The sequence below is a fragment of the Pelophylax lessonae genome (assembly GCF_965119305.1).
Source record: "Pelophylax lessonae genome assembly, chromosome: 4".
Lineage (NCBI taxonomy): Eukaryota > Metazoa > Chordata > Amphibia > Anura > Ranidae > Pelophylax > Pelophylax lessonae.
Genome location: NC_138771.1, coordinates 284,083,478 through 284,105,653, shown reverse-complemented (window position 1 = coordinate 284,105,653; position 22,176 = coordinate 284,083,478). Strand labels below are relative to the sequence as shown.

The window sequence follows — 22,176 nt, the reverse complement described above, 5'->3', positions numbered from 1 at the left end:
AGGTGCCAGGTCGTGCTGAAAAATGAAATCTTCATCTCCATAAAGCTTTTCAGCAGATGGAAGCATGAAGTGCTCCAAAATCTCCTGATAGCTAGCTGCATTGACCCTGCCCTTGATAAAACACAGTGGACCAACACCAGCAGCTGACATGGCACCCCAGACCATCACTGACTGTGGGTACTTGACACTGGACTTCAGGCATTTTGGCATTTCCCTCTCCCCAGTCTTCCTCCAGACTCTGGCACCTTGATTTCCGAATGACATGCAAAATTTGCTTTCATCCGAAAAAAGGACTTTGGACTACTGAGCAACAGTCCAGTGCTGCTTCTCTATAGCCCAGGTCAGGCGCTTCTGCCGCTGTTTCTGGTTCAAAAGTGGCTTGACCTGGGGAATGCGGCACCTGTAGCCCATTTCCTACACACGCCTTTACACGGTGGCTCTAGATGTTTCTACTCCAGACTCAGTCCACTGCTTCCGCAGGTCCCCCAAGGTCTGGAATCGGTCCTTCTCCACAATCTTCCTCAGGGTCCGGTCACCTCTTCTCGTTGTGCAGCGTTTTCTGCCACACTTTTTCCTTCCCACAGACTTCCCACTGAGGTGCCTTGATACAGCACTCTGGGAACAGCCTATTCGTTCAGAAATTTCTTTCTGTGTCTTACCCTCTTGCTTGAGGGTGTCAATGATGGCCTTCTGGACAGCAGTCAGGTCGGCAGTCTTACCCATGATTGCGGTTTTGAGTAATGAACCAGGCTGGGAGTTTTTAAAAGCCTCAGGAATCTTTTGCAGGTGTTTAGAGTTAATTAGTTGATTCAGATGATTAGGTTAATAGCTCGTTTAGAGAACCTTTTCGTGATATGCTAATTTTTTTAATGAGCTGTATGCCAAAATCATCAATATTAAAACAATAAAAGGCTTGCACTACTTCAGTTGTGTGTAATGAATCTAAAATATATGAAAGTCTAATGTTTATCAGTACATTACAGAAAATAATGAACTTTATCACAACATGCAAATTTTTTGAGAGGGACCTGTATATGTCATTATATCCTTTTGGATTTTTGTAACATCATTCGGGGGCCATACAAAATGTATGCATAAATGTAATAGGCATTGCTTTGCGGCAAAAAGCGCTCTAAAAAAAATTGCCTGACTTTGAGGTCACAAAAGTGTGAAAGGGGCCTTCAGTAATCAAGGTATAGTGTGCCCCCTTTTAATGCAGAGTTACCACAGCATGCCCCCTTTCAATGCCGAGAGACCACAGCATGCCCCCTTTCAATGCAGAGTTACCACAGCGTGTCCCCTTTCAATGCAGACTGACCACAGCATGCCCCCTTTCAATGCAGACTGACCACTGCGTGCCCCCTTTCAAGGCAGACTGACCACAGCGTGCCCCCATCAATGCAGACTGACCACAGCGTGCTCCCTTTCAATGCAGACTGACCACAGAGTGCCCCCTTTCAATGCAGACTGACCACTGCGTGCCCCCTTTCAATGCAGACTGACCACTGTGTGCCCCCTTTCAATGCAGACTGACCACTGCGTGCCCCATTTAAATGCAGACTGACCACAGCGTGCCCCCTTTCAATGCAGACTGACCACTGCGTGCCCCCTTTCAATGCAGACTGACCACAGCGTGCCCCCTTTCAATGCAGACTGACAACTGCGTGCCCCCTTTCAATGCAGACTGACCACTGCGTGCCCCCTTTCAATGCAGACTGACCACAGCGTGCCCCCTTTCAATCCAGACTGACCACTGCGTGCCCCCTTTCAATGCAGACTGACCATAGCATGCCCCCTTTCAATGCAGACTGACCACTGCATGCCCCCTTTCAATGCAGAGAGACCACACCGTGCCCCCTTTCAATGCAGACTGACCACAGCGTGCCCCCTTTCAATGCAGACTGACCACTGCGTGCCCCCTTTCAATGCAGAGTGACCACTGCGTGCCCCCTTTCAATGCAGACTGACCACAGCGTGCCCCCTTTCAATGCAGAAAGCCAGTGCACTTACCTGCAGCGGCGGCTTCTCCTCGAGTCCTCCCACCTCCTCCTCGACCAATGGCATGGTCTCGGACCTGCTTCCTGATTGGCCAGGAGGAGGATCCATGTGACAATAGCGAATTTTCATTCGCTATTGTCACACAAATGGGTGGGCTTTGGGTGCACTGCTCTGCGCCCCGGGTCCACTCTTCTCTGAGATTCACACTGTCAGGACGGAGCCATCGGCTACTTCTGACAGCTCCGCTGGCATACACAGGCTCAGCGGCACGGGGTGGGGGGGCGGACGCAATGATTGTGTGGGCCACAGGTTCCCCACCCCTGCTCTAGGGTCTCTGCTATAAAAAAAAAATCTATAATGTTTGGGGGTTCTAAGTAATTTTCTAGCAAAAAATACTGATTTTAACCACTTTACGTCTGCTCACATTGCTGCTACTGCCGCAATGTGGCTCGTTATCGTCCAGCGACGTAGTACTAAGTCGCTGGACTCCTCCCCTTCTGGGCGGCTCCCGCTGTTTTCAGTCACAGCGGGAGTCGGGCCAGGGGAGGAGCGGCGGCGATCGCCGTTGCTCTTCCCCGATCGTCGGGGAATCTAGTTTGGAGATCCGCCCGCTTGTGTAAACAGAGCGGGCGGATCTCCTAAGTGACAAGGAGTGACAGATTGCAGTGTTCAGCATAGCTGAACATGCGATCTGTCCTTGTGTCACTCAGTCACCTCCCCCCCCCCCCCACACGTTATTAAGCACCAGGCATACATTAAACCCTCACTCTCCAATAAAATTAACCCCTGTCATTTTTACAGTAACAGTGCATATATATAGCACTGATTACTGCAGTAACGTCACTGGTACCCCCAAAGTGTCAAAAATGTCAGTCAAGGGTCCGATCTGTCCGCCGCAATGTCGCAGTCCCGCAAAAAAAATTGCAGATCGCCGCCATTACGCGTTAAAAAAAACACCAAAAATGACAGAAATATTTCCCTTTCTTAGTAAACGCAATAACTTTTGCGCAAACCAATCAAAATATGCTTATTGTGATTTTTTTTACCAAACATAGGTAGCAGAAAACAAATTGACCAAAAATGTAAAAAAAAATTGATTTTTACATTTTTTGGGGGGAAATTTCATATAAAAAAATGTTAAAAATATTGTTATTTTTTCAAAATAAATGCTCTTTTTTTGTTTATAGCGCAAAAAGTAAAAATTGCACAGGTGATCAAATACCACCAAAAGAAAGCTCTGTTTGTGGGAAAAAAAGGACGTAAATTTCGTTTGGGTACGGCATCGCACGACCGCGCAATTGTCAGTTAAAGTTGCAGAGCCGAATCGCAAAAAGTGGCCCAGATGTAAGACAGCAAAATCCTCCAGTGGTAAAGTGGTTAACTTGTAAACAGCAAATGTATAAAAAATAGGCCTGGTCCTTAATGGTCCTTAATGGTTAATTCTTGTTGTAAAGTGCCAGTCTGTGTCTGGTGTTTCTAGTACATCTGGACCTAGTGTTGCTTGAAAAAAACTGTCCTACTGCAGGTCAATTTTACAGTGCTCTATCATCTGTAGTCTTTTAACTCTCGGGTTAAAAATATGCCTGGCTCTTTGTCTCATACATAGTACATTTCAGCCTAGTGTTGCCCATTAAAACTGCACTACTGCTTGCTAATTTTGCTACTGCTTTGTCTGTGGTCTTTTTATCCTTTTAGTAAAACACCTGCCTGTGTTTCTAGTACATTACATCCCAGTCATACTCATTAAAACTGTGCTGCTGCAGGCGCATGCGTGGCGGCTCCTGATATGGCTGCTTGATGCAGGAGCTCCGTCCTGCCCCGACACGCTGAAGCCTCCCGTGACTGAAAGAACCCCTCAAAATAGGTGACAACAGCAGCCCAAAATGGCGGACAACATACAGCCACATGCACAGGCTCTTCTACAGCCTCTACAGATGATGTCTACCACGACGAGTCTGGCACCTGCATCTTCCGTGAGTACTCCCTGCATCTTCCGTGAGGGCCCTGTCTCCACTGAGTAACTCATTGGGCTCATATTGGACAATTTAACATGCTCCCCTATGGAATCAGGTGCTTTCCAGTCCCACACTATGACTCTATGACTCCAATAAGCAGGATTCTCCCCTGGCAACCAAGTCCCTGTCTCAGTGATGTTAACTAAATTTGCTGAACTACAAGAACAAGGCCTAACTAATACTGCCTCTAGAATTACAATCAACATCAAAGGGGACCTACACAATGTAGGGTCCTACATAGAAGCTATCGAGCAGAAATTTGAGCATACTGTAGCTAGAACCAATCAAAATTCAGACCGCATACAAGATCTCCAGACACAACTGGACACTGCCCTATTGAAAATCGATGATCTTGAAAATAGAAGTAGGAGATATAATTTCAGAATCAGAATTATTCATGATGTCACTGATGCTGTCCAATCATTTATCAAGGAACTTATCCCAGACGTTCAACCTCACAGGCTGGGGCTGGATCATGCACATAGAGCTCTTAAACCCCCACGCATGGATGGCCTACCTCGGGATGTGATTATTAAACCACACTATTATGCAGTCAAGGAAGAGGTAATGAGGAGAGCCCATTAATTGCCTCATATATACATCCAAGGTCATCCTGTCCAAATCTTCACTGACCTGTCACCTTCTACAATCCAGAGATGGAGATCCTTCACACCATTGCTGACAGCACTTAACCTGAAGAAAATAAAATATTGGTGGCTCTTCCCCTTCAGCTTGAAATTCAAATATAAACAGAAATCCTACACTTTTGCCACATTTAAAGAGGGCGAGAATTTACTGCTGAAATTAAAGTTAATCTTGCAGGAACCCTCCTCTCCATCTCATGGCTCAGCTTCGGGAACCTCCAAGCGCCAACTTATCTCCAGCCCATTGTCCCCTCTGTTGCAAAAATCTAAAACCAAGAAACCTAAGCACAGTCGCCCTCTCTGGTGGGAATTCCTCAGAACTCTGTTGCTTTGCTAATCCCTTCCAATTTGGAAGTCTCCTTTTTTTCACTGACTCTTTTCGGACACATTCTCATAGATTCTGAACCCTCATTCTCATGACTACTGTCTGATTTTCTGGCGATTTCTAGTTCATCCTTTGGTTAATCCTGTTTTATCTCAATGTTTAATGGCTTCCAATGATCCTATAAGTGAACATAGCCCCTGTCCTCATTAAACATCATCCCTTGCACTATTAAGGGGATGATCTTTAAGTCTGGAAAGTCGGGCTAGTATATTTCTACCTGCTTTGGTCCCACACCTATTTAGCTACATTTTAATACCTGCTTTTTTCCTCCCCCCCCATTTTTTTTTTTACTCTGTTGTTTTTCGCTTATATATTCTATTATGTACAATGTTGGGGTTCCCTTAGCTCTACTTAGGCTTACAGCCTACTCTAAGTTCATCTTCTTTATAGGAATCTAAGCAGCTGGGGGGCACTCATACCCCTCCTCCTGTATTGGAAACTTGGATCCTCTGACTTTCCAAAAAAGAATCACCTCCTATATACCAGAGGAAGTTTTTGTTTTTTCCAAAGAAGGCCTAGGAAGCTGTGAATTTATTTTTTCTTAATACTTATGTTCCTAGTTCTCTCTTACGTTCCTAACTCTATTTTTTCTCCCATAGAGACCAGCTTGGATGAACAAGCCTCTTTTAACTATTTTTACCCTATGATTAGCCTAAGTATCATGACTTGCCGCGCACGCATTGATCAAGATCATGGTGAGTATCTGTTTTGTCCTGGTTTTCTATCCCCCATGCTCCATGGCTAACACCAAACAACCCACGTCCCCTTTAAGGGTAGTGTCCCACAACACTCTAGGCCTGAATTCACCAATTAAAAGAAGGAAGGTTTTACAGCATTTTCATTCTCACAAAATGGATGTATTATTACTTCAAGAGACTAATTTCCCTAAACAGTTTTGCCCTTTATTTTTCACACTAAATCCCCTACATTTTCTTGGCCAGTGCAGAAGAAAAAACAGGGGTGGTGATCTTATTCCAATGAAATTGGAAATTCTCTTTAGCTGAATACAAAGAGCCAGGGGGGAGATTTATTCTTACAGAGGGGCGATTCAGGGTCAAATCTTCTTGTTTATTTCTTACTATGTGCCGAATCGGGGTCAGGCACAATTCTTTTAAACCATTTTTAAAATGTTTTCCCCCTGCTGGAAGGTGTTCTAATCTTTGGAGGAGATTCAAATGTTGCCTTTGACCAAGGTTTGGACAAAAAAAGACCTCTTAGGAAGCACCTCATGCATCCCTCTAAACAGAGTTTATGTATCGTCAAACTGGTTTCCCAACAGGGCTTTGGGAGAGAAATCAATCCTACGCTACGTGACTTCACCCTTTTCCCCCATCCCCATCAATCCTGATCCCAAGGATCGATCACATCCTTACCTCCGCAATGCATGAACCCCTGGCCTCTAAATCTTATATAAGAGACTCGGCTTGGTCTGACCACTCCTCAGTCTTTTGGACCTTCCAACGTCCCTCTGGTCAAGGAGGAGACTTCAAATGGAGATTTAATTACTCTATCCTTAGTGGCCCCATAAGAACACTTGAAATTGAGAAGGCCATTCAACAGTATTTTCACCTCAATGATAAACAAGAGATCTCCCCCCAGAAAGCTCAGCCCAGAATGGCACAATTAGGGGAAAACTCATCCAAATTGCTTCTCAGATCCGCCGGGCTAACCGAGCTGTAGACGATAAGCTAGAGAGGGACTTCTTGTCACTATGCAAATCACATAAATGGGGCCCCAAATCAGTCTCCACAGAGACAATCGATCCGCGGGTCGGGCGGCTCTCAACTTAGTACTCACTTCCAGAGCAGAAAAATGTTTGCGTTGGGCTAAGGCACGGTTTTATTGTCAAAGAGACAAATCGGGGACTATGCTAGCAGGCAAATTAGCTCTCATATCTTACCTAAAATCAAAATAGCAGGAGGCACATTATACCAAAATCTAAAGAGAGTCTTGTAAACCTTTAATGAATTTTACCAAAAAGTTTACAATCCAGGCACAAACTTGTCTCAGTCCGACCTTGACCATTTACTAGACTCAATTCTGGTCCCCAAATTGGAGGAGTGTCATTGACAGAGATTAGAACAATCAATCTCTTAAAGTAAAATATCAGCAGATGTTTTCATCTTCCGGTCTTTGTTGTGATCTTTGAGGATCTTTGAGAATGGATTACTTAACAATAAAAGCAGCTAGAGAGGTGAGTGAGGGTTTGTTTTAAATCTCATTTTATGCTTGCTAAAATAAAAACATTTTTTACCATAGTCTACAAGTCCACTTTAACTGAACATTGCAACATTCCAAGACACTAGTCTTGAAAAGCAGAGGGATGTGTTATTTATAAAATAGCAAATGTAACCCATCCAATGGGCATTTCTCCTCTTTATTAGGAGTCACTACATTTGCGATGCATTACATTTTCCATATTAAACTGGTCCAAAACGAAAGCATTGAATTAATAACACACAATGTATAAGACATTTGTGCATACAAAAGAAAATTCTTGCTCTTAAATGTTTATTTACATAGTCAAAGGTCTATGTACAAAGGTTTTAAACATTAAAATAATCGTTTATTGAAAAAACCTATGTAACCTTTAATCATGTTTTAAATTAAATGCATTCAACACATCAGAAAGGAATCTTCTTTTATCAAGGTCACTTATGAATGACATTCCCCTGTATCATATGTAACAAAGCTTGTAATTGTTATTAAGACGAGCTGCTTTAGTTATGCACCAATTACTAGCTGCCCTTTGTTGCCTACAGCTTGTTATTTTGTCACAATATCCATCGTTTTTGCAACTTTTTTTTTTCTTCCTTTTCTTGTAAATGTTAATGATTATATTGTGTTTATAAATAAATGCTTACTGCGACACAGCTTTTAATTGTCCTCATTTAATTTTAATATGTGATATATAAAAATAAAACAAAACATAAAAAACAATCTAAAAGCACTGGGGCAAAATGAATCTGGTATCTTAGTATACTATTGTACTTGAAATCTAGTTCCAGCAAATAATTTTGCAGTAGTTTGAGGAAAAGCATCTCAACTCTCATCTTAGGAATGTGCTGAATTCTGTATTCTCAAGTAGGTTCTTCGGTTACCATTTCTTTACCATTATATCTCTGCCCTGTAATTTAAAATGTCATTGCTAAGTTTTGCTTCTCTGTGAACATTTTCCGTTTGTGTTTTCATCATGATTTTCATCTTGATAACCATAGAGCATTTTTGTCTATTACACATATTTTAAATATTTTACACATTAAAGATGAAGGAAGACTATCATGCCAGTATGTGAATAGTACATGTAATGATTATATTTAGGGATAAGCAAATCTCCCTAGGCCAAATTTGCTGCAGGTTCAAACTCCTGTTTAAAAACTAGCCATTTTTAGGTCTTATAGGCAAGCTATTGTAAAAAAGAAAATGCATGGAAAGCTTGACACTGCTTGGAGGACTTGTACTAATGCAAAATAAATAAATAAATACATAAAAGTACCATACAGAAGGGAGTGCATTCTATGCATGCAGCTTCAAGGGAAACATCCTAAACAAGTTTTTTGAATTATATGCCTGGATGCCTAAAAGCTATATGTGGTGTTTTAGAACAGAACAAGTATTTTATGGACAGCGTTAGTGACAGCATCTGTCATCTGCCATCACATATTTGGCTGTAGATTTGCTTAAAAAAGTTTGGCCTACAAATAACAGCAATCCAATATGATTAATGGTAATATAGGTTTAAATAGGACTTTTTTCAGATAGTTTTTGTACCAACACATGCTTTTTCCTCAACTGGTAATAGGCCTTTTTTTACCAGCAGATATAAATTTGCCAGTGGTTTGCTGAGACTGCCCTGCCACTAGCCTACCAACCTCTCATTAATGAAGAGACAGAAAATGATAAAGCGGTGTAAAACTGGCCAGCAGCACAGTTTTTTTTTTCTTTCAATATTTTTATTGAAGATTTTACATAATACAAAATGATACAAATAAAAGATATAGAAAAGAGAGAGCCAAGAATGAGGAACATTATAAGGCAACAATGTTAGGCAACATGTTAAATCCCACCAAACTAACAGCATATCTAACTCTCATGGGCGTTGGGAGCCGTAAAGCATTGTTAATGAGGTGAAGAAGTAATCTGACATCATCTGACACCCCAGTTGGGCGCAAACTGTGTCAAAAGGGGGGGGCGATGACACTCCCTGCTCTCACCCCACCACGATAGAATATGGACCCCTTAGCTCAAGGGTGATTATATAACATTTATAAAGGCATAGTATTGATTTAACCCAAAACACTATGAGGAGAAGGAAAAGAAGGTAAGCAGACAGCTCCCAAAAAACTGGGTTGTGTCTTCTGTTAGAAATTACTGGCATCACTTATCTCAAGAATAAGAGTAATATTTAGGGAAGGTTTTCCAAAACGTCTTCCCCAGGTATAGGCATTTTTGATAGTTCCGGCAGTCTCTCATATAAATTATATCATCCACCTGGTATCTAATGTCTATAAGTAACTTAGTTTGCTGCCCTGGCAAATACTGTTAGCTTAAGCGTATGTTACCTATTCAAAAATTAAATCTGCCCTATTGCTCCCATCATTTTATTGTCAGCATAAGTGATCTGGAGCCACCCAGGCTGCTAAAAAGGAAGACTAACATAGATTCAATTTTCCAATCGTTATGAGGTCAAATCTACTTTTTTTTTTGACCACAGGGATGGGAAAAGGAGCAGGATGGAATATTTTTCTCAAACAAATTAATTTCTAACTGTTGGGGAAAGTCAATTTGCTCCAAAATCAAATGTAAAAGGCAAACAAAATATACAAAGTACTTTTGAACAAAGGTAATTATAATTTTCATACACATTTTTGTATGAATGTTTGTACGAATGCTCTTTTGAAAATATACTAGTGTATGGCAGCTTTACTAAATAAATAATAGCTGGAGATAAATAAATGACAGGACAAGCACAGTGTGTACACATTGTTTTAGTGTTTTTTCAGGGGTTTCTTATTTTCTACAGTATCACAACAACAGGAGTGGATAGGAAAAAAACAACAGTGAACATCAAGTGAATATCAAATGTTGTACTTTCAAAAAAAAAAAAAAAAAGATACTTCTTCAGTCTACTTGCTACTAACATCTACTGTTAATTAATATTTGATTAAAGTGTGATTTTTTTAACAGAACATTATGTTAATTTTTCGAAGGTAGCCACATGTATGTCAAGGAACAGGATCAGAGTTTAGGCTATGAATAGAACTAATTCCTGTATCAGAATCTGTATCACTTTGCATATTTGTAATAGACAAAGCTACAGTAATATTATTTAGCTCTTCACTGCCAGCACTTAAAGATATGCTGTATGGCTGGGCAAATTCATAAGTCACTAAATTGTTTGGTTCATTTAATAATCTCAGCTCTTGTTTTAAAACATCATATTCTCTTTTCTGTCTGAGTAGAACAGAATCTTGATAGTGGATTTCCTTTTGCATACAGCTAATGAGCGAATGTAATTTTACCTCCAGCTGTAGGCTTTCAGCAACTGCTTGCCTAAGACATTGCAGCATACCCATTTCCCAATGTTCCTTTATGTTTTCCTGATCAGAAAGCAAGTCTTCACATGTGGGCATTGAGTGGGGTTTTTCTTTAATTTCATGAAATAATGTCTCAGTATGCATATAAGGACAATTTGCTTCATCTGTAATAGATAATAGTTCTCCATTGCTATCTGTGTCTTCTAAAAATTTGCATCTCTGCTGTTTAAATTCACCTTCTTTCAAGTGGTTACAGTTATCTGCATGTTCATCCTTGCCTTCTTTGTCCTGGTGTAGGTATGTTATGCATTCCTCAATCTGTTCATCCAGCTCTCGCATTCTGATTATTTGTTTTTTAATTGTGAGATCCTGAGAAGCAATTCGTTGTATAAGTTTTTTTATGCTGTTTTTTTCCTGAGAATCCGTGCCCTTTTTCATCTCTGCTAATTTTCGAAATGCCTTCCTTACAATGCTCTTCTGTTTATGCGATGGAAAAGATTTAATAGCAGATGCTGTACTGTGACGCGGATAGTTTATGTGCTTTAGATATTCAGCAGTATTCCGTAATAAACAAGGCTGCATGAGCTCTGATTTTACTAGATAAAAGCTTACGTTAACTTGTTCTGCACCCCATGCCTTCCAAAGTTTTAACATTTTTGTGGTAGGTGGCACTGTGCATTGGAATTCCTTCCATTTTTCCATGATAAAATACTCTTTAGAATTTCCCAATGGCACATGTCTTTTTCTCATTGCAGCTTGTTGTTCCTCAAGAAGAGCTTGCACAACATCCATGCTGGTTGTATGTTTTGTTAGTCCATAAATTATTTTTTCTTCTTGGCCGACCCATACTGCAATATGCTCAGCTCCAGGTTCCATGTTTTCATTTGATTATCTGGAATGGTAACATTTAAATAGTTAAGTCCACTCAAAACAAATACTTACATAAACATAAGTTATATTATGCCCTGTCACCATTTTAGGATAAAGAAGTCTCTGTTTTTTTTTTTTTTAAGCCCGTAGCGTGTGAAACACACTCAAAAGACTTCACCCGGTGCATAAAAAAGTGCACACACACAAACGTGAGGAACACAAAAAGTGCACAGGGTGTGCGAACAAAGTGGTCTTCCCTCCGAAGAGGTAGGACCCGAACCTCGATCCCCCGGGGCGCAAGACTCCTGACAGGGATTTGAGGTACTCATGGTCTGTCTGGCCGGAACCAGACTGACCCCGTTCTTCAGGGGGACTGCCGAAACAGCCCCCACCGAGTACTAAGTGGGGCTCCCCCGAAGGGAGACCCCATGAGAGAGGGCAAATCTACCCCTAGGAAGGAAAATTCACTCCTGGAAGAGTTATCATGGGAAAAAGATGTCTTAACTGAAGCCTTACCACCAATCCTTGTTTCTAAAATGTTCAAAATGTAATTGTCATAGGGACAGAAAGTGAGGGGAAATCGTCTGAACAGGGGCACAGACAGCAAAACAAATGTTACAGGGATGTTAACCCTTCCCTATGCTATCGAAAAAACGTAAAGAATATTTTTTGGCTGGAGCTACACTTAAAAATTGTACCTGTTCCGACTTACAAACAAATTCAACTAAAGAACAAACCTGCAGACCCTATCTTGTTTGTAACCCGGGGACTGCCTGTATTTAAAGAGAACCTATGAACAAAATGAAGTTGGAAGATGCCGTGTCTCTCCGCATGGATGCCCTTTAAAGTTAAAATTATGGAGTACTCATTTAAAAAAAAAAAAATTCTGTTGCTGTATCTGTCTATCTTCTCTTTCTGTTTAATATACTTTTCATCAAGGTTGACATTTTAAAATATATATTTACTTGCACTACAGTTATTGAGTCATATTGAATTGAGGTATTCAATCATAAGTAAAGACAAACTTAAGTTGTATTTTATGCACGCAATCTGTGAATTAAATAAAGCACACAATTCACAAAAGTTCATACCACAGACGGTATACTGCTGGGCACTGCCAGTGCTTGTTTCACATGGCACCACATCCAGAATATAGAGAAAGAAAAAAACATGACTCATATAGTTCTTTGATCACAATTAAATTGGATCATTCTCTTCTGAATTAAAAGGGAGTTCCTGTATTTCAATCAGTTAATAATGACAGACATTTTTTAACAGGTGCTTTTTGTTTGTGAAGGTAGACTTAAGCCAGATAAAGATTGATGTGCCTGGTTTATATTTACTCACTCACTGTTACTGTTCTTTGGGTACTTCAGTAGAAGTGTCACTAAATGTTTTGGTTGAATCTAGCCTGACTTGCAGTGCTGTTTAGCCATATACTGTACAAACAGTAACAATTGGCAAGTACTTTTGAAAAAAATATTATCTTTGTTAAATTGCTTTTATTAGCTACTAAGAACAGCATAATACCCAAATGTGGGATTGCTTCTAAGATAAAACTATACTGATGCATACTTTTTTCAGTATAATAAAATAAGTTACATGATTTTGTGAGTGTAGCGTAGTATATTTAATCAAATTTGTTCATACAGGAAAACTCAATACTATTGCTTGTGCAATCAGAGCTAAGTGTTCTAGCTACTCAGGACAAGGTCATAAAATTGTGCTCAAAGTAATAAATGAGCTGTCAAACATGCAGAAGGTAAAACTGATATTTACAAGCACATAGCAAACATGCAAAATCATGTTTTTATTTATATGTTTCAACCACACAAGAGACAAAATAAATAGACCCTGGGCCAATAGCATTACATTCGACTTTTTAAACTGTACACAAAAGGAGGCAACCAGGACAGCCAATATAGTATTACATTAATGCATGCTTTGATACAAATAGTGAGAGCCACCAGGAATTCAGTGTTTTAAGCTCTGGGATAGCCTTATTTTGCCATGTAGAGTTCACAAGATGCAATTGCACTGTGCTCTACTCTGCCATGCCTTCTTATGCCCTACATGCATTCAGTCAGTGTAGTGTGGTTGAGAGGAACTTTTGGTTTTCTTCCAGATGGTGATGGAGGTGGCTATATAAAGGAATGTGGCAAAATGATGAAATCACAGGAGTAAGTCTATAACCTGTTATGTGATATCTGGATACTTGAATGCTTTTAGAACACACTATCTGTGGAAATAATATATATTTTTTATAATGAATATTTCAAATTTAGGTAACTTCCGATAGTCAAGAACAACTACTATGCATTTCTCTTAAGATTGTGGAGTCTATGTGAGTAACTTAGTTACTACTAGAGGCATGGTTTAATATCACACTTCCCACACACCTAAATACATTCAGAACTGTAAACAAAAATGTTGACAATGTTCCTTATTTTCTTCTTGCAGGGCAGTGGGGTTTATTTATTATAACTTGAGAGTGCAAAATCTGGTGCAGCTCAGAATAAAAGCCAATCAGCTTCCAGGTTTTATTGCCAAAGCTTAACTGAACAAGCTGAAGTTAGAAGCTGATTGGCTACCATGCACAGCTGTACCAGATTCTGAGTGCTTCTGTTTTAGTAGATCTACCTCACTGTTTTCTTGAAACAAACATATGCATTTTAACTTTATTGGAAATAAATACTAAGAGTATAAAGGTTGTCTACTGATTTACTTTTAAAAATGCTAGTTCAATGGCTGTCCTGCTGTTCCAATGACTGCAATACTTTCCTAATATGGTTCCTGATTTAGAACAAGGTGTTGCTGGTCAGTGGCTTAGGAGTATTGATACAATAGAATCAGTAAGACAGCAAAATGTGAGCATTTTTAGAATAAGATATCACCAATGGCATCCCCCATATTCTTTCACTACTGGCTTCCTAAAACTATTTAAATATTGTGCAAATAGAAAAATATTTAAGTGGTCATTTTATTTTGCAACATGCCCAATATTGTAAATGATTTATAATATCCAGGTGCATTTCATTTAAAGATCAACAGTCAAAACTTTTTTTATTAAAGTATAGATAAAGTGGAGAAGGGTTAAAGTTGTGTTGGGTTTGTATTGCCTCTAATGGCCATGCAGAGGGTAGTAATATTGGAATTATTAAAAAGTGACATTCAGATGGAGCCAGGCAAATAGTCGACCTTTGTTAGCACCCTTATATCTTGCATGGTGATTAGCTCTTTTACTAAAAAAAAAACCTGTAGCTGTTGACAATTAAGGATGGCCTAACATCTTAGGTTTAAAACATTTTAGGGCTGTTCTTAAAACAATATTTGACCTTTACATATTTTGTCTTTAATTTTTTGAAGGCTGAAAGTTCCAGGTTGTTATTTTTGATGTTCTATTCTATGTTATATTTTTGTAGCCAGGTGCTTGGATGGAGAAAAAGCTACTATAAAGACATTTTTCTGCAGCTGTTTTGTGTGCCTATACAAGACTCTTATGCTGCCTTTAAGTGCCATTCAGCATCTTTCTAGCACAGGGAGCTGGCTGGCATAAAGGACTTGAAAGACTTTCATGCAGGCTGCACTAAACTCTGGGAAGTGTAGTCTGGGAAGGGGGTCTTGTAAATTGAGTATGGACTTCAACTCCCAGATATGCACTTTAAACAGGTGGGGAAAGGAGCAGCTTTTCTCCTGAACTTTAGACAGGGAACTTCCTCTTGTTGTGAGGGGACCAGAGTGTACACATTGCTATTCTCGAGTGCGCACTCATCTGCTACAAGCCTGCAGCCTGAGAAAGAAATCTGAGCACTGGTAAACCTATGTTCTGAGGACTGGAGTTGCTTTGGCAGGTCCAGAAGTGAGCTGACATCTGAACAACGGGACCAAAGTTGCTGGGACTGGTGAGAGGGCAATGCTGGCATTTATGTATCCTTCTTAGCAGAGACTAAATACATAGGGACTGGCCATCTAACTAGCAGTCCTATTTCACAGCATGAAGACTTTACTGGGACTGTGCTTATGTGCACCACCAAAAAGACAGGGCCCGATGTTAGCTGGCTGAAGAACTAGGTTAAATGCCTGTCCTCAGATAGCTGTTCTGTAAGAACTTTATTTGTTGTCTAGAGTAAGAGGTTTCTCTGTAGGAAAGTCTGGGTGTTAGAATAACAATTTATACAGAGTGTACTTTAAGAAACATAGCCTTCTAAATGCTGAAAAGGTATTGCAGTGTTGATCACCATTGTCATTACTGTTATCTATACCATTGTTTATTGTTGATTTATAGATTATCGAGTACTGAAAAATGAATCCACATAGAATTCTATTCTAAACTGCTATAACCTAGTGATCCTATTGTTTATGTTTCAATGTTTTTATTGAAAAAGATTAATAAAGAGATATACAGACATAACAGTATCTGAGAAATATACAAATGATACCACAAGGGCAATTAAGCTGAGCAGAAACGAAATTGTCGGAAGGGTACCCCAGAATGAATAGAACTTCGGTGATATAGGCTCCCCTCTAAGAAGAGAGGTAGTTTATAATGATATCAACATGACCTTGGGATAAACAGGGTTCATGTTGACTAGGTTTAATAAAAGTCAAACCCTCAGGGTCTCTAAAGATAAGGTAGTGCTTCACATAGAGAATCTGAATCAACAAAAATGTGGCTTTCCCCAGTTAAAAGCCTGAAGTCTATAGAAAGGACATCTGCGAGGGGGTGAGAATAACATTAGGAATCCATGCTAAAACAGAAAAATAAAGTGCAAATATATAGTCCTAGAATATAAACATGGTGACCGTAGAAGAGGTCATACCACCAATTTTCAGTTATGGAAGGTCCTGTTCCTGGGGAGTCCATAAACCCAAACCTTCTGGGAGAGGACCTAAAGGCCCAGTTGGAAGCCCATTCCAGGTAAGGATATAACTCAAACTATTAGACTGGAAAAGCATGAGTGGAGGCCAATTAAGCCAAACTACGAAGAAGGGGAAGGTATAGAATTCATTAGAAAATAAAGAGCCAGGTTTACAGAAAGAAAGGAAAGAGTGAAAGTGAGGAGGAATATGCAGAGATAACCCATGCAGGAAACCATCACTATAGAATTGCAAATGAAAGAGGAAAGGGTATTGTTGAGGTTATAGAGAAACTCCGAATTATTGAGCCCATGTTTCCCAGGTCATTTCAAACTTTTTACTAGTATTCAGGATTATTCTAGTAATCTTCTCCTGCGACATGATTCAGGAAATTTTGCGCTTGGCCAGGTGGAAAGAGACTGAAGCGTTCTTCTAAGCTCAAGTAATGGTTATTTAGCCCCCAGTAGTATGTAGAAAATTAGGGCCTGGAAGCATTTGGGAATCTTAGGAATGCATTGATTTAGCAGTGCAATTATTGGGTACTGGATCATAAAAATCCCAGTAATTTTATCAATCAGATGAAAGATTTGATACCAGAACCCCCTTATTCTGGGGCATTGCCAGAGGGTGTGGAGCAGCGAGCCTATATGCCCGCAGCCATGGAAGCATAGAGGAGAAACTTCTGGGTATAATTTGGCTAGGCGAGTGGGAACCAGGTACCAGCGAGACATGACCTTAGGGTTAGCTTAGATCAAAGAGACATTGTTAATCCCATTAAATGAACGTGAAAAGCACTGGTGCCAGGTATTCATGTCCCGATCTATCTCAAAGTCCTGCTCCCAGTCCAACATATGATATTTTCTCAGAGCACTCGGCTAAAGCCGAGTAGATCAGGGAGATTCCTCCCCTGATGTCCATGACCTTAGAACACCACTGTTCATAAGGAGTGACTGATAAAGGGTTAGGATTACCATACCAAATAGAATGTAGGAAATGGGATATTTGATTAAAGCAAAATCTTTCCTTGAGGGGCATCTCCAATTTACTAATAAAATGGCTAAATGTGAGGGGCCCGTTTGAGTCAAAAAATTGTCCAACCCGCAATAATTCTTTGTTTAACCACCATTGAAAGGCTTTAATATCTTTCCCTGGAGAGCTAATTTAGAATTATGGAAAATATGAGAAAGCGGTTGCCATACTGACGCTATTTTGGAGGGCTTGTGTAAAGAATCACACAAGATAACTGAGCGGGATAAAGTGGGGGAGAATATTGTATGGCATGATTTATGGGGGCTCCAAATAAGGAAATCTAAGGTGAATTGTGAAACCGCCTGTCTTTCCATAGCTACCCAATCAGGTTTTAGTCCCCTGGAGTAGATAATAGAAATTTTGGCCAGCTGAGCCACTTGATAATACCACCAAAGATTAGGTAGTCCTCACCCCCCTCTAAGTCTGGAGCTGTATAAAATATGTTCAGAGAAACAATGTCCCGTGAACTATAGCGGATTGCAGTTTAGCTAGGTGTGGCTTAATCAGGGGTATAGGAAGGGACAGTAGTGTCATTTTGACCGCATTCACTCTACCTAACCAGGACAGCCCGTGCAAGGACTGAGAATTTGGTAGAGGTTGTCAATTTAAGTGGCTAAGTTGATACCTAGTTAGGGAAAGGAGAAATAATCCTTTAAGTTTTCCACTAAGGTCATGGGGGTCGACACATTGAGAGCCACAGATTTATACATATTGAAGTGAAGGCCTGAAACATGACGAAAATTGTGCAGTAATCAGAAAATATTGGGAGTAGAGATAAGAGGTGAAGTTACGAAGAGGAGAATATCATCAGGAAATAGAGTGCACTTATGGACGGATGGTCCACAGAGAACTCCATGAATGTCAGGAAATCAGCGTCAGTGAAACTAAGTGGGGAGAGGGGACAACCCTGTCTCGTACCTTTAGATATAGGGAAAGGATCCAAATAGTGTCCCTGCATTCTAACTTGTGCAGAGGGACAATAGGAGAAAGCTTCCAGGAGTCTTATAAAGTTAGGGCCAAAACCCAATTTTTTAAGAATAGCAAAAAGATAAGACCAGGAGACAGAGTCAAATGCCTTTTGAAGGTCTATTGACAGTAAAAATCCTTTCTGGGGGGGACCCCAATCCCAACCCAATTTCATACGAGAGATAACATCAATCACTCTTCTTATCTGGTCCAGACCCTGCCTACCCGTGATAAAATCTACATGGTCTTTATGTACAGTAGATATGTTCCAATAAAGGATGCCAGCCGGTTCGATATAATTTTTGAAATAATTTTTAGGTCAATATTGATCAAAGAGATTGGTCTATAATTTCTGACTTCACTAGGATCTTTATCTGGCTTGGGAATCACTGAGATATATGCAAGATTAGATGCAGTAAGAGTTTTCCGCTCCTTAGTGATTTGAAGAACCGGACCAGATAAGGGGAGAGAGTGCTGGCAAACGTCTTGTAATAACAGGTGTAGAAGCCATCAGGACCCGGGGCTGAACCAGTTCGTAGAGCTTTAATAATATTTAGGACCTGGATCTCTGAAAAAGGAAGTTTGAGGGTAGAACATTGGTTATCTTTAAGTTTAGAGAGGGATATCTCCTCCAGGAAGGCTACCATTCTATGAGCATAGTATTCCTGAGAATAGAGTTTAGAGAGGAATGAGTGGAAGGCCTCCATAATAAATTTAGGGTTGTGAGAGAGAGAATGTGTCAAACATTTAATCTTAGGGAGGGAGAGAATCCAGTATTTAGGGGATAATTTGTATGCTAGTAGCGGGCCTATTTTATCTCTTCTGAGGTAAAAATGGCCCTCGTCCATCTTAAGTGTTTTTAAGCAGCTGATGTAAGGGCCAGATTTAGAGCCAGTTTAGCAGTGTCAAGTTTAGCTAAGGAGTCGGTTGTAGGGTTACGCTTGTGAATTTTGCTGAGTGATTTAAATTATTTTTCAAGTTTTACTATATCAGCCCAGTGTTCCGGTTTTAGTTGGGAAACTATTTGAATAAGCTTTCCTCTTATCATTGCCTTATGTGCTCCCCATAAGGAACACAGTGAGATATCATCTACATAATTTAAGAGAAATAACTCTCGGAGCTCTTTCTCCAGTAAAGTGTATCTGACTGGGTCACTCAATAGGGACTAATTGAGGCGTCAAGGGTGGGGACACGAGGAGGAAGTGGTATTGCTTAGTTTAAGGAGTACAAAAGAGTGGTCCGACCAGGAGATATCACAAATGGAGGCCTGAGATGCGGAACGTATCTCTGAAGTTGGGATAAAGATGTAATTGGTTCTAGCATATGTCCTGTGAGGAGCTGAGAAGCGTATGTAGTCTCTTGATGAGGGGTTTAGTTCCCTCCATATCTCTATCAGCCCTAAAGAATGAAGGGACCAGGCAATGCGTAGGCTCTGTTTAAGTGGCCTTTTGAGGCAAGAAATCCCTTCTGCTGATTTATCTAAGAGTTGATCAAAAGTTATGTTATAATCTCCCCCCATTACTACTCGCCCCTCAAAATGGGGCAAGTGAATTGAGCATTGATGAAAAGCAGGAGGCTTGACCCTGGTTAGGGGCATAGTAAGAAATAATGGTATAAAGAGTTTTGTTAATATGACCTTTGACTAAAATGTATCGACCCTCTCAATCCCTAATGGTCTGAGTGAGTGAATGAAACTTTTTTAGAAAAAAGAATGGCTACCCCCCCTTTTCTTAACGTTTGCATTAGCAAGGTATAGAATCAGGAATTGTGAAGAAACAAAGGATTATAGTTCCCAGGAAAATGAGTCTCCTGAAGCAGAAGGACATCAATACCCTGGGAATTGTAATACTGGAATGCCTTGTCTCTCTTTATCAGAGAGTTCAGGCCTTGTGTATTGTAAGAAGTCACTCGGAGGGTAACATTTGTGGGAGCAGAGTTAGTCATAGACAGGAGGTAAGGAAAACGTCATTGTATAGTGAGCACATACCCAAATGCCATTTAGAGTTCCCTGAGACTGTTATTGTGGAGAGGCACTAGAACCCAATCGTTCAGGAGTAGTTGAGATTTCCGCATAGGTATCTGAAGGAAGGGGAATAGAAAAAATGGTTAGAAAGTAAGCCAAAGAGAGAAGAAAAATATGGAGCATAGAACTAGAACTGTTCTGTGTTCCCTGGGTACAGGACTGGACCAGCCTAGTCCTGCATATGACCCCAAAAATTGAGGGGTAAAATGTTTGGGCAACCTGTGGTATAGTTTGCTATCCTGATGTCACCAGAGGATTACAGTACCTCTGAGTTACAGCAGGAGGAGGAGCAAGTTAAGCCGCTCCAAACGAAAGGTCCCCAAGGCCTAAAAAAATTAAATGAATTAAGAGGACCTTGGGTAATCAAAAAATGGTGAACGTTAGAATACATAAAATGAAACCAATAAACGTTCAATAGGTATATAGTGAAGCCAAACAATAACACTATGGGGGAGGGAATTAGCACATGCCTGGGAAACATGGCCATGTGCTAGATGTCTCCCCTAGAAAATAAATGCCTAGGTGAGATTACCAAGTAATACTACCCATCACAGCTGCATAACTGAGGACGACAAGCTTGATGAGGTAACATTGTAGTAAGAGCCCTAGGTATCATAGTAAACTAGTTTAAGCATACAGTGCAGGGAAATTCCCCTAGAGAACAAATTGCCAGATGGGCAAGTCCAGATTCGGGGGGATTCATTAAAGAACCGCAAACAGGATAAGAAGTTCTTCCAATCAACAGGGGTCCTGAAAAGACCTTCGGCGGGGCCATCGGTGTATAAAGCCATCAAGGGGGGTTAGAGTCTCGTTGCCTCTTTGGTTTTTGTTTGTTCCAAATCGACGTCAGGGGGCTGACTGGAGGAGGCCTCTTGGAGGAGCTGTAATGATTAGGCAAAGAAGGAGACAACGGTTCTCTAGAGATGAACCCTAGTTGAAGGAGTAGGTGTTCTCTGTCCTGGAGGTTTGTAAAAACATATGATTTATTCTGATACTGAAATTGTAAGCGGAAAGGGAAGGACCACCACTACTTTACCGACTTTTGGGACAGGGCCGCCAGAAGAGGTTTTAGGGATCTCCTCCACTGAATTGTAGTGGGAGATAATTCTGCAAATATTTGGACAGAGTGTCCTTACATGGAAAGGTTCTCAGAGTCAGGGGACCTTCTCATTATCTCCTCCTTCACTGCATAAAAATGTGGTTTAACCACAATGTATCTGGGAAGCCCATCCTGACAGGAGTGTTGAAAGGCTCTATGGGCTCTGTGTAGCTCGAGCATATGATCAGAAATGTCTGGAATGATTTCCTTGATAAAGGATTTGACAGTCCCTTGGACATCCAAGATCGATTTGGGTAATCCCCCGATACGAAAATTATAGCGTCTGCTCCTGTTTTCTAAATCATACATTTTGTAGAGTACAGTGTCTATTTGGTTTTGTAATGATTGAATGCTTGCTGTATTTTGGTTAGCCCGCGCCACAGTATGGTCCACAGCCTGTTCAATGGCATCTATACATGAGCCCAGACTTTGCAAGTCTGCCTTAATCGTAGATGTTATTTGGGCTGCATTTTGAGCCAGGCCAGTTGTAAGCAGTTTAGAAAATTTACTGAGGATATGAACCATGTCAGGGAGGTGGCTTAGGAATGGTGGGGAGGCTTGTTGTAGCTCAGCAATGCTCGCAGGGCTATTTTTCAGAGTGGTGCTAAGGAATTATTCTGGTCCTGCCCAGGAGGGACTAGGTGGAGGCCGGGGAGGCAGCGTGGCAAGGGTGGGAACTCACTGGAGTTGCAGGAAGGCCGAAAGGGGCCTAGGATGTTGAAAGAGGATCCGCTATGGCATCCATGTCTCCTG

General features: G+C 40.7%; 1 protein-coding gene across 1 annotated transcript in view; it reads right to left on the bottom strand.

The window, feature by feature from the left end:
* Positions 1–10,237: 10,237 nt before the first annotated feature.
* Positions 10,238–22,176, bottom strand: part of RASSF9 (Ras association domain family member 9) — a 46,637-nt gene continuing 34,698 nt past the window's right edge. The window contains exon 2 of the mRNA XM_082255993.1: positions 10,238–11,471. Within this exon, the coding sequence (XP_082112119.1) occupies positions 10,268–11,455 (1,188 nt within the window). The 5' untranslated portion in view covers positions 11,456–11,471 and the 3' untranslated portion in view covers positions 10,238–10,267. The remainder of the gene's footprint in view (positions 11,472–22,176) is intronic.